Source organism: Carassius gibelio, chromosome B12, assembly GCF_023724105.1.
Source record: "Carassius gibelio isolate Cgi1373 ecotype wild population from Czech Republic chromosome B12, carGib1.2-hapl.c, whole genome shotgun sequence".
Classification (NCBI taxonomy): domain Eukaryota; kingdom Metazoa; phylum Chordata; class Actinopteri; order Cypriniformes; family Cyprinidae; genus Carassius; species Carassius gibelio.
Window position 1 is genome coordinate 704,797 of NC_068407.1, and position 16,079 is coordinate 720,875.

General features: G+C 35.4%; 1 protein-coding gene across 3 annotated transcripts in view; it reads left to right on the forward strand.

Moving 5' to 3' along the window:
• The window catches only part of LOC127969166 (paladin-like), a 35,117-nt gene that overhangs the window by 15,481 nt on the left and 3,557 nt on the right, over positions 1 to 16,079 (forward strand). For 2 of the 3 annotated variants that reach the window (XM_052570937.1, XM_052570936.1), the window contains exons 6-17: positions 245 to 405; positions 972 to 1,047; positions 3,685 to 3,842; positions 4,205 to 4,301; positions 4,390 to 4,494; positions 4,703 to 4,798; positions 4,875 to 5,009; positions 5,996 to 6,112; positions 6,203 to 6,382; positions 6,555 to 6,752; positions 7,551 to 7,691; positions 8,238 to 8,423. In XM_052570937.1, the coding sequence (XP_052426897.1) occupies positions 245 to 405; positions 972 to 1,047; positions 3,685 to 3,842; positions 4,205 to 4,301; positions 4,390 to 4,494; positions 4,703 to 4,798; positions 4,875 to 5,009; positions 5,996 to 6,112; positions 6,203 to 6,382; positions 6,555 to 6,752; positions 7,551 to 7,691; positions 8,238 to 8,408 (1,635 nt within the window). In that variant the 3' untranslated portion in view covers positions 8,409 to 8,423. Of the gene's footprint in view, positions 1 to 244; positions 406 to 971; positions 1,048 to 3,684; positions 3,843 to 4,204; positions 4,302 to 4,389; positions 4,495 to 4,702; positions 4,799 to 4,874; positions 5,010 to 5,995; positions 6,113 to 6,202; positions 6,383 to 6,554; positions 6,753 to 7,550; positions 7,692 to 8,237; positions 8,424 to 9,510; positions 9,611 to 16,079 lie in introns of those variants that run through there. The other variant, XM_052570938.1, reaches the window with a different exon arrangement.

Genomic DNA, 16,079 nt, shown 5'->3' on the forward strand with positions numbered 1-16,079 from the left:
GTTGCTATCGTGTATAAGAACATAAAAACATTTTTTTTAAATGTATTATATTACCTTAATTAAACAGTGTTATAATACATTGTATGTAAATAATACTTTGCATGTTATTTTTAATTTTTTAAAAACATTTTATAATAATTTCCCCATTTAAACTCCAATGTTTCTGCGTTCCTGTCGTCTTAATTTCCGGCTAACATCCCAGACGGATGTGCATGTGCTGATCCGAAGTTATTTGTGTTTTCAGCTCCAGGACTTCGCCAAACTCAACAACAACGTGTTCTACGTCTACAGCGACATCGAGCATTTTAAAGGAGAGCCTCAGAAGATCTCCATCAGCTGTGAGGAGGACGTTCACGTCACAGAGGAGGTGTTCAAGCGTCCGTGCTTCACCCTGCCCACATACAGGTGCACACATCTACTGCTTCAGTGTCACACGGGGGCTGAACCAGTGCCCAAAATGAGCAGAAACTTCCTCTTTATTATTCTAAATCAGTGCTGATGGTCATTGTCATGTCCGTTTGTGGCTTTTAGAAATATTTAACCAATGAAAAGCATTCAAAGGAGCATGTGACTAAACCTCGTAACGCCATTGGTTCCTCAAGTTGTCAGTCAAAGCTCATAACTCCGCCCCGTATTATTCAGAATGAAGTGCTACTTCTCCACATAAATAACTGATGTTTGAATAAGAGCAGCTTTTCCTTTCCTCAAGAAACGCTGTTTTTAAAGAACAGAGAAGAATCTTAACATTTGCTGTCTAGCAGGTGAATAAAGGAATGTGAGGTTTTAAATATAGATTGCATATGCTACATTATGCCAGTAGGTGGCGACCCGCGACTGTTAATGTATTTGATATCTTAATCATTAATTCAAAAGAGATTGATTCAAAAACTCTGGATGAAGAAAGCCTTAAAAAAGTTTAGGAAACACTGGTTTAAAAGGTTAATAATAATAATGTAACTGTGTTTGTGCAGGTATTATCGTCTGCCTCTGCCGACGGAGGGCGCTCCGCTGGAGGAGCAGTTTGATGCGTTCGTGAACGTTCTCCGGGTGAGAGATTCTCCTGAAGCTTTCTGATAGCTGTGCTGTGATCTACATCAATCTGTCAGCTGATGGAATGGGAAAGACATTAATGCATCGGAGGAATAGTTTCCTCGTGATGCTTCAGATGTTAGATGTCTTAGAGACGGTGGAATCTAAACACGTCAGATGCTTTAAAGCGCGTCGGAGCTGTAATACATAACGTGAAGGACATCAGTCTGTAGATCATCAGACTCCATCAGTGTCCGTTACACATCGCATGTACTTAATGTAGTAATAACAAAAATATGCATAATTACTGTAGATGTTACACTGTATCAGTGATGCAAATAACAATGAGTGTAACTAAAAATCAAAACGTTATATTATTCTACATGCAACTATTGCATATATTTGCTCAATCCACGAAAAATTATTAGTCAAGCTTTACAAAAAGGTTCTATTAGTTTATGGATGAACTTGCATTGGGCAATACGCTTGTTTTATTCATCTTAGTCAATAACAATACAGCTGTTCATTTAATGTGCATTTATTATTATTATTGTTGTTGTTGTTGTTGTTAAAACAAACAACAAAAGCAACAATCATAATAATAATTGCAAAAAAAAAAAATGTCTTCTCATCATAAAATTGTATTATATAAAGGAATAGGAAGTTATTAATTAATTAATAATAGTAATTAGTAAAGCAGTGGATAATTATATTTAATAACAATAAACTGTTTAAAAGCTTAGTGATGCATATGATTATGTATGCATTTTATAATAATATAATAATTTATATTATTAATTATAGTAATAATTATTAAAGCTGTAAATTGTAATATTTAAAAAAATATTAATAATAAACACGGTTTAAAAACAAATTTACTATGCATTATGTATGTATTTTATAATAATAATAATAATAATAATAATACAAAAATGTAAAAAATGTTTTCTGATCATAGGATTGTATTTTATATAAGAATGTTAAATTATTATTAATTATAGTAATTAATATTAAAGCAGTGCATTATAATATGTAATAATAATAATAATAATAATAAAGAAATGGTTTAAAAACGAATTTAATAGGAATTATGTATTTTTTAATATTAATAATAATACAAAAATTTAAAGGTTTTCTGATCATAGGTTTGTATTATATAGGATTATGTTAAAAAAAATATAATAATAATAGTACAGCCTTTATTTATCTATTGACGGCTAGATCAGTGAGTCTATCAGTAGTTTTACCGTGGTAAAGTGTGTCGGTGTGGTGTTTTGTCTAGTCAGAGCTCAGTTGACTGATGAATGGGACTTCCTTCACGTGTCTTGTGTTTCCTGTTTCTGGTTTAAGAGGACAGAAGCTGAAGCCACAGATTTGTTGAGTTTAGATTAGAAAACAGTAAACCACAGGCTGACTGCAGAAATGAGTCCATGTCTGATAAATGCTTCATATTCTGTGTGATATAATGCTCCTGCAATTTCCCAGAATGCTTTAAAACGAACTGTTCTGGTTCATATGTTGGCAGTGCGTGGGCCACAAGAAATCAATTGTCTTAACTCTGTCCGCTCGCTATATAAAGCATCCCGACAAACTGCAGGACCCGAGCTGTTATTTTAGCCCTGTCAATAGAACCAGACACAGGAAGCAGCTTTATAGAAGAAAGAGGCCACTTCCTGTCCGGCTCCAAGGCTGTTTGTTCCCCAGGGCTGCCATCATCGGATCTCATTTCATCACTTCACTGTAGATTCAAATTCATTTGCACATTTCTAAACCGAGACTGCATTTCCATGTGCAGAAATATAGACCGTATGGATGATAATAAAGCAAAAATAGAGGAAAATAAACAGGAGATTAGTGTTTGTTGTTTGTGTAATTATTATTCTTAATCGAACACATTTAAGGTTTTGTTTAAAATAAAACCAAAAAAGTTTTATTTTGGGTAAATTATGGATTCCCAACGCTTTCTTGTCAGCCAAGTATTTATTTTTTTTAGATTTTAAATTTAATAATATTTCAATGAAACATTCATGATGATCTGAATGTGGTTAATAAACACATGACATGCAAGTAAATTTTACATTCAATTATTTAATATTATTTTAAATAAAATAATTTGCATAATTTTTGAAATATTGAATATATTTAAAATGTTTATATTTTATTCATATTTGAAAGGTTTTTTTATTTTAATTTGGGTTTGTTATTTTAGTATCCTTGAGTTTTTTATTTTTTTTTATTTTATTTTTTTATTTTTTTTTGTAATATTTTACTAACATTTTTAGTTTTGTGTTTGTCATTTTTATTAGTTGCTGTTTTATGCTTATATATTTTTTATTTGAGTACATCAAGTTAAAATATGAAAATGAGAAATGTTTATTTGTCAACTGGCTGAAATAAAATACATTTTATAGATAGTTAGAGCAAAATACATTACCAAGAATTAACTAGCCTCTTCCGGCTCGGCAGTTTAGATGCTTAGACAGACAGTATATCCCTGATTTCTTTGAATTTCATTTAGCATTTTTATGATTTTAAGAACCCTTATAGTTCCCTCATGAATCCCTAGTTGATTGGTGTTAGATGTAAATCATTAAATTGTTAGAAGCAAACGGTTTCCTGAGGTGTTTATCGTCTGTCTCTCTCTGCTTGTGTCAGGAGAATCCGTCTCTGTCCTTGAGTCGTGACGCGTCGCGGTCTCTTCCCGCTCTGTTGTTCAGCTGTCAGGTGGGAGTGGGCCGGACCAATCTGGGAATGATCCTGGGATCTCTGGTGATGATGCACCTGACGCGGGCGACCCAGAAGCCCTCAGCTCCGTAAGACCCCGAAAACGTGGAAACTGTGATGCATTTAATTTTTCAGGGTTCACAGATGAACATAAAGTTCAAAAGAACAGCATTTATTTGAAGCAACATTATGAATGTCTTTACAGACACTTAAGATCAATTTAATGCATCCTTCCTGAATAGAAAGTAAAAATGTATTTTAAAAAACAAAAACTTTTTGTATATTCATTAACATTCTTTTGCATGCTAAATTGACTTGGCAATTAAATCCAACAAAAGAGAATAAGCAAAAGCTAAAATTAGCCTGAATAACTGTACACATAGCACGTTTGTTAAATATACAGTTAAAGTGTGATTTAGCATTTACTGTCAATGTTGTCACGTGTTTATAGCGCTGAAGAGAATGCGACAGACAAACCCAGAATGCAGTTCCAGGTTATCCAGACCCTCATCAGCAAGCTGCCTAAAGGTCAAGAGGTCATGGAAGAGGTTAGTATTGGAGTGTTCAATCTAATATTTGTGTGTAAACCCTGAGAGACCCCGGATGAGCTGTGGAGCGTGTGCTGCTGTGTTTCAGGTGGACCGAGCCATCGATCTGTGCTCGGAGATGCACCACATCCGAGAGGCCGTGTACGAGAACAAACAGAAGCTGGAGGGAATCGCTGAAGACTATCAGATCCAGGTGAGCATCTGCCCATCATGTCAGACGAGGTCAGTGTTTCTAGAATTAAAAACTTACTTCTTGCATCACTGAGCTGATTCTTCTTCTCTGGACAAACTGAAATCTGCCGTGTTCAACTTAGTTTTCGTTGTGGATCACTTGTGTGCAGATCCAGATTTACGGCCCACAGCTGGACAGATTGTAAATGAAGTGTATTTTCTGTTTTCAGGGAAGCAGCACTAAAGATTACTTCCTCCATCGAACTCTACAGAGTCTAGAGCGGTATTTCTACTTGATCGTGTTTAATGCTTACCTGCATGAACAGGTACAGTCTGTTTTCAAGCCTCTCTTTTAAAGAGTCTCTATTCATTTGCTAATGACGTTGTTCCTCTCTGTTCTAGTATCCGCTGGCGTTCGCCTCCAGTTTCAGCCAATGGCTGTGCTCTCACGCCTGGATGTACCGCCTCCTCTCCTGCATGAACCAATCAGAGCTCAGAGCCCCAGCTGACCTGCTCACCAAAGGAGCTCGAGTTCTGGTAATGTGTTAGGGGACACCAGTTATCATCACAACATTTTAAAGCTAAATGATCCTTCGATTAGAAGATTTAGTTCAAGAGAAATGGAATGTTCCGAACTGTGTTACATTCACAGTGATACAGAGTTTCAAACAGCACTGGCTTCTCAGAATGAAACAAAGTATCAAAATCAAAACACATCTCTAAACGATTTAAAACTCTAGCCTGGATTTCAAATCTTCTGAAGTCACAGATTTCATTTAAGCGAGTTGTTTACAGTATATGATGTTTATGTGTAATATGGGCATTAGAATATTCCTTGGCTAGATTAGTAGATTATGGCCATCTATAGATGTATGATTCCTTTCACAGATTTAAAATGCTGCTGTTTGCTCAGTTATTACATTAATTGCTACTTTTCCGAATCATTTAATTTGGACTAATATTATTAAATTCAGAAATACCAAACAAAGTCTTTTTTGTCGTTGTCTAAATAGCCATGATTGCTTGTTAGTACAACAAATAATAATAATATATATTTTTTTTTTTAACAAACTATTTTCTGGAGGTATATCCACCTCAAATATCTCATAAACAAAAACTGTAAAAAAAAAAATCTTTATTTTTTGAGGTTTGCAATTGTTCCTACACTTTGAGATGTTTTGAATACTGTTTAAAACCCTTTTAACTTCATTTTTCTTTATATAACTTTAGTAACGGGGTTGAATGTTCATGCTTGACAAATGAAGCCAATATAATTGTGCATAATAATAATAATAATTCATAATTAATGTTGTTGTTATTTGTATGGAAATGAGCAAAAAATCTACATACAAATCAAATAATAACAACAAAAAACATTTTTTTTTTTTAAAATCTATTTATTTATTTGAATAGATCCTTTCTCACAGTTACACGTGATCCTAAAATGACAGATTTCTCTGTAAACCTTGACTAAACCAATAAAGACGATGGATTATTTCTGAAGCGGTGTGTTGTGTTTCCAGGTTGCAGATGAATATTTCGCGCCTGACGTTCTGAGCACTATTAAACAGATGAAAGTGGCTAATTTCAGACGAGTGCCCAAGATGTCAATCTATGGGATGGCACAGCCCACATCTGAGGTAACTCTTCCCAGAAGCCCCTTCAGACTGACTCTGATGTCTCCTGATGGGGTTTATTAATGCTCATCCACAGCATCGCTCACGTTTCAGGCGACCGGAGCCGTTCTGGAGTATCTGACGGATGAGAAGAGGAAGCACAGCAGTGTATTGTGGGTGAATTTACAGGATGAGCTGGTTGTGGAGGCTAACGGCCAGATCTTCTGTCCCAGAGAGCCCACGCATGTGGACCAGCACATATGTGTGCCCTCGTCCCAGACGCAGCAGATCGAGGTCAGACGCTGGTCTCGCTTGCTCTTATATGTGACCACAGGCAAAACAAGTCATTCTGATTAGCGTGCATTTTTATTTTTTATTCATTTTATATTATTAGTTGCTCTACACATTGCCCAGCTTCTGCATCTCTCTCTGTGTGTGTGTGTGTGTGTGTGTGTGTGTGACGTAGACGCTGGAAACGGCTCTGAAAGAGGAACTCGTGGGGAGTCAGAAATGGCTTGAGGTGACTCTGGAGCAGGAGAAGCAGATGAAGATGTTCAAGAGCTGCGTGACGGTGCAGGAGATCTTTAACCAGCACAAGAGTTCACACCAGGGCCTGCGGTACACACGGATACCCTTCCCAGAATGCTCTGCTCCGACTGAAGAGGTGAAACAGCTTTAACATTCAGATGCAATGATGAAGGCTAATGACAAGAGCTTCTGCTCCCTCTAGTGTTCGTCAGAGTCACTGCAGATTCACTCAGAAATCTCATCAACTCACCTTCATGTTATTTTCTATTCAGTTCAGTTCAAAACTATTTTTTATTTTAATTTTTTTTCACCCAGAAAAAAATACGGCACTAAGATTATTTTATTTATATTTATTTAAATTTTATTCATTTTCTTATTTTAATTTAGTATTTATTAAAATTGTATTTAATTTATTTTATAATTATTCTGATATTAGTATAATTATTTTATTTAAGTTTCGTTTTTCTTTCTTTTTTCCTTTTTATTTTTTATTTTTTTTAAGAAATCATAAAAAAGCACCTTCAGGTATCTTCAGTACAATATCTCAGATGCAAAGTGTTCTGAAGTCAATCAATAAAGATTCAGTTCTGATTAAATAAGATCAACTGTATAAGATGGAGATAAAAAAGCTTGTGGTTTTCGTGTGTCTCATTAAAAGCAAGCCCCAAAAGCTCAGAGTCTCTCTCTTTGTGTTCAGGTTGTGAAGAATGGTCTGATCGTGGTTAATATGACAGCGTTGTGCTTTATATGTAATAGACTCTGTAATAGTTTATTCTGAATGAGCCCTGGTTTGATTGAGTTCTCTCTGACAGCTTCATTATCGATCTTTTGTGTGTTTGAGAAAGTGGTTTATGACAGTCTGCTTCACGGCTTTCATTGGGTCACAGTGATGGTGTGTGTGTGTGTCTCTGTGTGTGTGTGTGTGTGTGTGCAGGGCTTGGACAGGCTGCTGGAGGAGATGAAGTCTCGTCTGGCTGAAGACTCTCTCTCTGCGTTCGTCTTTAACTGTTCTGATGGTAAAGCACGGACGAGCACAGCGCTGGTGATCGCCACGCTCACGCTCTGGCACTTCAACGTACGTCTCAATCACACAATACTCAGATTATACTCCCAGAGTATCTCTCCTGCCTGGAGTCCAGTGTAGATTTACAGAGAAATCATGGTGTTAATGTTTCAGAGATCCTCATGTCTTAATCTCATTTAGCAGAATCATGCTGTACAATTATAAAGTTTACATTTTGCAACAGTGCATATATATATATAGAGAGAGAGAGAGTGTGTATATATAAAGCCCCAAATTAGTATTTCTAAATATAGTATATTCTACATTTCAGTCAAAGTGTGATGTTGAAAATATATATATTTTTTTTGTTTCACCATTTCTAACGTATATGTAACAAAGCATTTAATTATTTAATTTCAATAATGTAGTTGTCTCTGACTTTTGAACCCCGTTGTATTTTTCCTGAAATTATGATAAATGTCTTAAATGGTGCATGATTGGATATTTGGGTTACTGATGAGAAATTGTCTTATTCATGTTATAATGTTTACACAGAAGTGTGTATTATTGGACTTATTTCTGGCAGATTGCAGCAGTTGTCTGTGTGTTGTCTGACAGGGTTTCCCAGAGTCTTGTGAGGATGAGATCGTGAGCGTTCCTGATGCCAAATACACCAAGGGCGAGTTTGAGGTGATGCTCTTCTGTTTTATCACCTTTCTTTTTAATCTAAGCTTCTGGTTTTTTCATGTTTTGTTGGATGACAAATACAGAAACATCAAAAAAAAATAAAGGTTTCATTTATAAACAAGACATGCAATTTACACAGTATAAGTCAAAAGGTTTTGAACAGTACGAGGTTTTTTTGTTTCTTCTGTCTCTTCTGTTGTAGCATTTATTTGTGCCAAAAGCAGTAAAATTGTGAAATATTATTCTAATGTAAATCATCTGTTTTCTGTGTGAATCTGTGTTAAAGTGTAATTTATTTCTGTGATGCTCCGCTGTATTTCCAGCATCAATCCTCCAGTCTTCAGTGTCACATGATCTTCAGAAATCACTCTAAAAACTTTATTATTATTAATATTTTAAACAGTTAAAGATCCAAAGATCAGTATTTTTCTGTCACCGTATTTTGCATCAAATAAATGCGGGCTTGGAGAGCAGAAGACACTTCTTAATTAAAATGAAAAAGTCTAAATCTTGACTGGTAAAGTTGCGTAGCCAGCTGTGGTTATGGGTTTTGTAACATGAAACCTGGTTTATAGCATCTCTCCACTGTCTCTGAAAACCTTGTGAAGAACTGCTGTAAGCTCTCTTTATTAGGAACAGAATACGTTTAATTCAGGCCTGAACTCCGAGTTATGAAGTGTAAAACAGTGCCTGGTTTCTGACCCACATTCAGTGAATGCCGCATGTGTTTGTAGAGCGACCCGATGTGATCTGTAGCTCCGTGTGTCTGTAGCTGCAGGTAAATCAAGCTCAGGTTCACATGCTGTCATTGATGACCTCAGGATGATTCAGGGCAACAGTGACCCGAGGGATCAACACCCTAAACTGAGTCTTCTGTGACCCTCGACAGGTTCTGCATGATGGCAGATGAAGGGCAGATCAAACTCTAAAATGTGCTTCAATAATTCCAACATCAGCACATTATTATTTATATTGTTGCACTTGTTGTTATTAATCAATTACTTGTAATATAATTTGTAATTTAAATATTTTTTAATCATTACTTGAATATTTTATCATACATTTAAGTGATTTTTGTAGTACAATATTTTTGTTAGAATCATTTTATTGTCCTTTTTATTAGTATTATTTAATTTAATGCTCATGTTTTAATTCAATGACTCAAGCATCAAGTTAAATTTTATATATATATATATATTCAGAGGATGAAGCGTGAGGTTGATCTGGCGTTAGACTCGGTCAGCGAGACCATGACGCCGCTGCACTATCACCTGCGAGAGATCATCATCAGCACCTACAGACAGGTAGAGCTCGCTCGCTCGTCTACTGATACACTCTCACTGCAGTCTGTGTGAGACGTGTGGGACACAAAACAGGAAGAGCTCTTTAAAACACACTGCTTCAGTCTGATACAGTTGTGTTTACACTCTTGATACTGTGACTGCGGAGGAAGAAATACTGCAGATGCTGCACGCTCATGACGTTAAATCATTTTACAGATTTTTTCTTCTATGACTAAAATTCTAATAAATATTTATTTAACCTTAAATATTTTTTGTTTTAAATAATATTTTTTATATTAATTCATTTAATTTATTTTATAATATTTATTCATTAATACTAATTAATACTTTTTAATTGCATTTTGATTTATTCTAAGTATACGCTCTTTTATTTTGTTCTAATATTTTTTTAATACTAATTTGATTCATTTAAAATAAAACAATACTTTATTTGATTCTTAATATATATTGTACAGTATATTTTTTCTGCTATTTTGTTTCGAATTTTTTTTATTTTATTTTAAATGCAATAAAACAAAATACTACATTTAATTCTAAATATGCATTAAAAAAACTTGCATTTTATTATTTTATTTAGTAATTTGTTATGCATTGAAGCAGTAAAGGAGAAGCATGATGAAGTGCTCCTCAAACACGTTCCTCCTTCACTAGTGTTGTAAATCTCCTCATTTTTAATAATGTTTGATCTGTAACTGTATTCTTGTCGTCTCCGAGTGTCCTGTAGATGGCAACACGTTTCCTCCGTTAGATTTCCACAATTTGTCCAGAATCAGAAGCTAATCGACTTCATCCTGTATTCACACAAGCAGCACAGATGTCAAGAGCCTCCTTGATTTCATCAGAAGGATTCTGGGAAAGCCCTCTAGTGTTTGTTTGACGCTTCCTCGTGCGTTAAGATCTGCAGTGGGCTGTGAAAGCCTGACGACCGACAGAGGTTTCTGTGAATGTGTTTGTGGAGCAGAGCCGCTGTTGTTCAGTCATTACAGCTCTGGAGCCTGTCTCAGATTAGAAAGCAAACACTGATCCTTCTCTTCTGTCTCTTGTCTCTCTGCTTTAGATAAGCGCTGTTGTCCGAGAGCGATTTGTAATTGAAATGATCACGCGATGCTTTAGTGCACAAATGAGTGTGGTGTAGTGAGAGAGATCTAGTGCTTTGAGACCCTTTTAAAGGGACAGTTCACCTAAAAATGACAATTCTGTCATCATTTGCTCATCCTACATGTGTGAAGCATAAAAGGAGATATTTTGAAGAATGTTGGAGGCCAATACTGCTGTGTTTCCCAAAAGCATTGAAAGCCTAAATTGAAGTATTGGTTTCATTAGGATGATTTTGGGGGAAACCGAGCCCAGACCAGTTGCTGGCAGACTTTGACTTCCATGGAAGGGTTAAAACAATACGATGGAAGTCAATGGCTACCGTCAGCTGTTTGGTTACAGAGATTCTTCAAAATACCTTAAGAAGGATTTCATACAGGTTTGAAACTTAAATGATGACAGAATTAACATTTTTGGGAGAACTGTCCCTTTAAGCATATGCTTCTATATAATGCTTTGCTCAGAATGACCATATTTTCCAGAATATAGCTGTATAAATATCATCTTATATGTGTTAAACTTATGTTCCAAAGTTTTTTTTAAATGTAATTTTCTGGAATTTTAGACTATCTCCGAATGGAAAAATAAAATGCATCTTATACGCCAATGCAACTTAAAAAAAAAAATTCTGTCTCAACAATTCAATTTTGGCCCGATGTGACTTATTTTCCAGATAATATTTTATGAATTTTTTAAAGCCATCATGAAATGACGTTTTGCATCACTCTGTTTCCATGGCAACCGCATCCCACTCTGGACCACTGACATTAGCTTCAGTTCTTGTGTGGTTTGTCTGATTACGATGTAAACTTTCAGACAGCTTTTGACACCCACGAGCCTCGTAAATTCAGTTCATATCGCTCCTGTCTGTATCACACATGTCTGATGGATAATCTGAAAGAACTTCCTTCGCACATTTTATTTTAATTAAACCATCGGATGCTGAAGCCAAATCATATCTTCCAGTAAAAGTGGAGGAAATGTAAATCAGTGCCTAAAGAAAGGCCCTCATGGTTTGGAAGGCAGTGTGAAAAATATTTGCAGAAGGAAGAGAATGTAGAGAGAGAGAGAGAGAGAGAGAGAGAGACAGAAAGAGAGAGAGAGCGAGGGATGGAGCTGATCCAGACGGTGGGAATTTAGGAGAGACCAAGTCATTGTGAGTACTACCAAGTCTTTTTAATCATAAATTATGTATACATATAATAAAAAAAATGTAATACATGGGTAACATTTGACTCTTGAGTCAATGTTGGCAAGAAAAAAAGGCAAAAGAAATCTTTTTAGGATGTACAGTATGCATCAGAAATGGCCTTCCACGCATCAGAGCAGTCATGAATGACTTGCATGCCTTTACTAAACTCTAGAGCTTTGACTCTTGGTGATGCTTCCCGTTTTCTTTTTTAACCAGAAGTGTGCACGCTTTTTGTATGAAAGGTTTGTAATTTTCTGCAGTAGTTTCTCTCAGGGGCTCAGTCTGTGAATGATGGCTCTCTCTGTGTATCACTGCAGGTGCTTTTCGTGTTTAATCTGCTGTCAGACTCTTTCTGTGTGTGACACTAAAAACAGCGGATTTCAGCAAATGTGCAGAATTCTCCATCGTGTTGTTGATGTGGATTGTAAGCGGTTAGAAAACAGAGAGATCCGCTCCTTGATTCTGATTGGCTGAGCTGAGTTCAAAGCTGTTGTAAATAACTCTACAAAGTAACATTCACCTTTGTTTATGTTTGTGTGTTGCTCGGCAACCACTTTGTTACAATCACAACTGTTTGTGAGGAGCTACATTGTTTGGTGGAAGAATACTGTTTTTATTAATATCATTACACTTTATTTGCTCTGTTTTATTCTGTGAAACCATCCTACATTTATGGAATAACCGCTTTATAAAAGCAATAAGTCTCGCAAAGCCCATATTTCACTTTTCAAGAAAGAGGGTGTATTTGATCCTTAATAATTTATCTTGATAAATTTATATAATAATTTATATTGATCTTAATAATAATAATAAAAAATATAACGTAATGAATTTAAATGATGCTAATAATTGAATGTATTATACAAATCTGATGAACTTTTACTAGAAATATTTTTTAATTATTGTTGAAACTTAAAAAAAACTTCAGCACACAGGGCCCTGTAAAAATGTGAGACAGATGAGTGAAGGTGAAAATGGCGTTTTAATAGCCGAGTGTGTTTCTCAGAATCAGTCGATTGGACTAATTCCAGTCTTAATGAACCTCTCACACACAGCCGTTGTTCTTCACACAGATCAACACACACAGCTCACTTTAATCGCCATCGATTGCTGCAAGCTCTCGTCTGCTGATCTCTATCATTGAATACGATGTGTGAAGTCAGAGAGTAATGAGAGGAAAACTTGTTTAATTAATACTTGAGGATTGAGCAAGGATGCATTAAATTGAGCGGAATAAACGCTGTTCTTTTGAACTTTCTAGTCATGTATGAATCCTGAAAAATAAAATGCATCGGTTTCCACAGAAATATTGTGTAGCACAACTGCCTTCAACATTGCTAATAATCAGAAATGTTTCTTGAGCAGTAAATCATCATATTATTCTGATTTCTGAAGATCATGTGACACTGAAGACTGGAGGAATGATGCTGGAAATACAGTGGAGCATCACAGAAATAAAATATACTTTAACACAGATTCACACAGAAAACTGCTGATTTACATTAGAATAATATTTCACAATTTGACAGATTTGTTCTGTATTTTTTAATCAAATAAATGCAGCCTTGGTGAGCAGAAGAGATTTCTTTCAAAACCATTAAATTATTAAAAGATATTATTTTATTGTTTCAAGAAATCTAATTACAGATGAATTGTATTATGAATTGCTTTATTGTTTTTATTATTATTATTTGGTGGAAACTAGAGTAAATATTCCATCATTGAATTTGAAAGTTGCTGAAAATGAAGTAAACGCGCTGAAGTTGCTTGGCTTTACTGCATAAAGTCTGAATGGAAATGATTTGCTCTGTCTGTTTTGTTTGGACTAAAATCCTGAAATATGATTTAATATTCATGGACATCATGCAGAGCCTCTTAAGAAAGTCCACCGAAAACAGCCTGTGAGTTGATGAAAGCATTTCAGAAAACAGTGGAGATTGTGTGTGTGCGTGTGTGCGTGTGTGCGTGTGTGTGTGTGTGTGTGTGTGCACGTGTGTGTGTGTGTGTGTGTGTGTGAGAGAGAGCCATTAGTCGCTCACAGAGCACTGAGTGTGTGCTATAGCTGTGTCTCTCTCTCAATGGTTTCTGGATGTCTGTTTGCATCATGTTTGTATTTGTGGCTGGAAAATGAGAGCGGAGCTGTTCAGGAGTCTGCTGAACTTATTAGGAACTCTCTCTCTCTCTCACACACACACACACACACACACACACATATTCAGGCTGCTCTGTGGAAATCATGCAACACCAGAAAGTAATAATAAAAATAGTTTGATTGACTCTTTTATGTGATCTATTTTAATGCATATTATACTGGGAAAATCTATTGTGTTGTAGAGTTAATATGTATTTATTCTTTTATATTGGCTTTTATTGTTATACAGTAGCTTTTATTTATTTTAAGTTTCAATTTTTATTAATTTTATGTAATTTTATTTATAAACGGATGGATAAATAGATATTTAAGTATATATAATTTTAGCAGTTCAAACACAATTATTACAATATTACAATTTTATTTCAGTTACCAAAAATAATTGAAATTTAAATAAGTTTTTAATGTTTTAGTTAACAATAACAGCTTTGATCCTAAGCATATTTTATCTGATTTCTCAGCAAAAATATTCTCAAAGCGATGTAAACTGCGCTGCATGAGATTTGCACAGATTGCATCTATAACGTAAGTGTATTTTTTTTCACTGCACTTTTGTATTTTAATCGCATATTTGTTCTTTTATTTTAAGTAATCTCATGCAGTGTTGCTTCTTGAGGTCATTTGTTGATTTAAATACTTTTAAATGCAAAAAATAAGTACAATTCATTTTTGCATAGTAGTTTATGATCTCTGTGAGTCAGAAGTCCATGCTCCGTGTGAAAGCTTCATACAGATGGTGTTTGTGCTCTGTCAGGAGATGACAGGTGTCAGGAGGTTCATCAGGAGTCGATGCTAGCGTCTCTTCTTTGTTTTCTCTTGAACACGAGGCTTGAATCAGGCGTCTTCAATGCTGCCGCAGTTACAGGCGACAACAGAGTCCTCCAGAAACGATCCGCTCGTGCGTCTGTTATCGAACACATGTGTGATGTGTTTACTGATGGGTTTCTTGGAGAAATCCATCTCGCTAACTCCCAACGAGCCCTGCTGCCAAATAAAGGTCCATTTGTTTAGACCTTTCAGCAGAAGTCTTTGGGACTAATAACACCTTTCACACCCGAGCCGTCGCTCCAGGCCCGTCTTGATGGTTTATGTGCTGATAATTGGCTTCTTTTCAGCTTTTAAATGCGAGCACGTCTCTGAGCATCAATAAAAATGCCCTTTTACACATCACACACACACACACACTGTTTCCACAGACTCTAAAGCTGCATGCTGGGAATCATTACAGTCCTCAGATGGACAGACCAACACTAGACGATCAGAGTTCAGCAGCGCAGAGTTATATTCATATTATTCATACTGCATATTATTGCATTGCATGGCATTGCATGCTTGTCTTTCTAACCTAATGCAAACACTATTACAGTGTATATATATATATATATTCTTTTGATGAAGGTTTTATCAGATTTAGATTTAAACCCAGTATGGTAAAGCATGGTAAAGTACAGCTACTTGTATATTCTGAGTAGACTGACTTGTAATTGAAACATTCTCGTGCATCAGGTTTTTAAGTTTAAGTGTGAAGTGTTTGTGTCTGGTTTGGGATGCGTTGAATCTCTGATTGAGTTCAGTGTGTCTCTCATGTGAGAGTGAAGGGTCTCCTCATCCTCCTGATCCTGTGATGCATGTTTTCACATCCCTACTTCAGCGAGGGGTTTATCTTGTGTCCTGCCTTGTAACACACAGACACCTTTTAATACACTTCATCAGAAAGAGAGGTGAGAACGAGAGAACAGACATTAACATTCAGACTGCACACCGGTGCAGAATACACCGAGGACACTCGTGGATTGCAACCAAATGCCAATTTAAATAAGAGTATGTATTTATTTATTTATCATTTTAATTTAGATTTTAGGTATTTATTTATTTATTTGATTAGTTTTTTTTTATTTAAATGCATTTTAAATGTTTATGTAATTTATTTTATTTATTTATTTTAAATGTTTATTTATATTTTTAAACTTTATATACAATTTATAATTTATAATTTTTATTTAAATATATTCATTTATTTTTATTAGGGC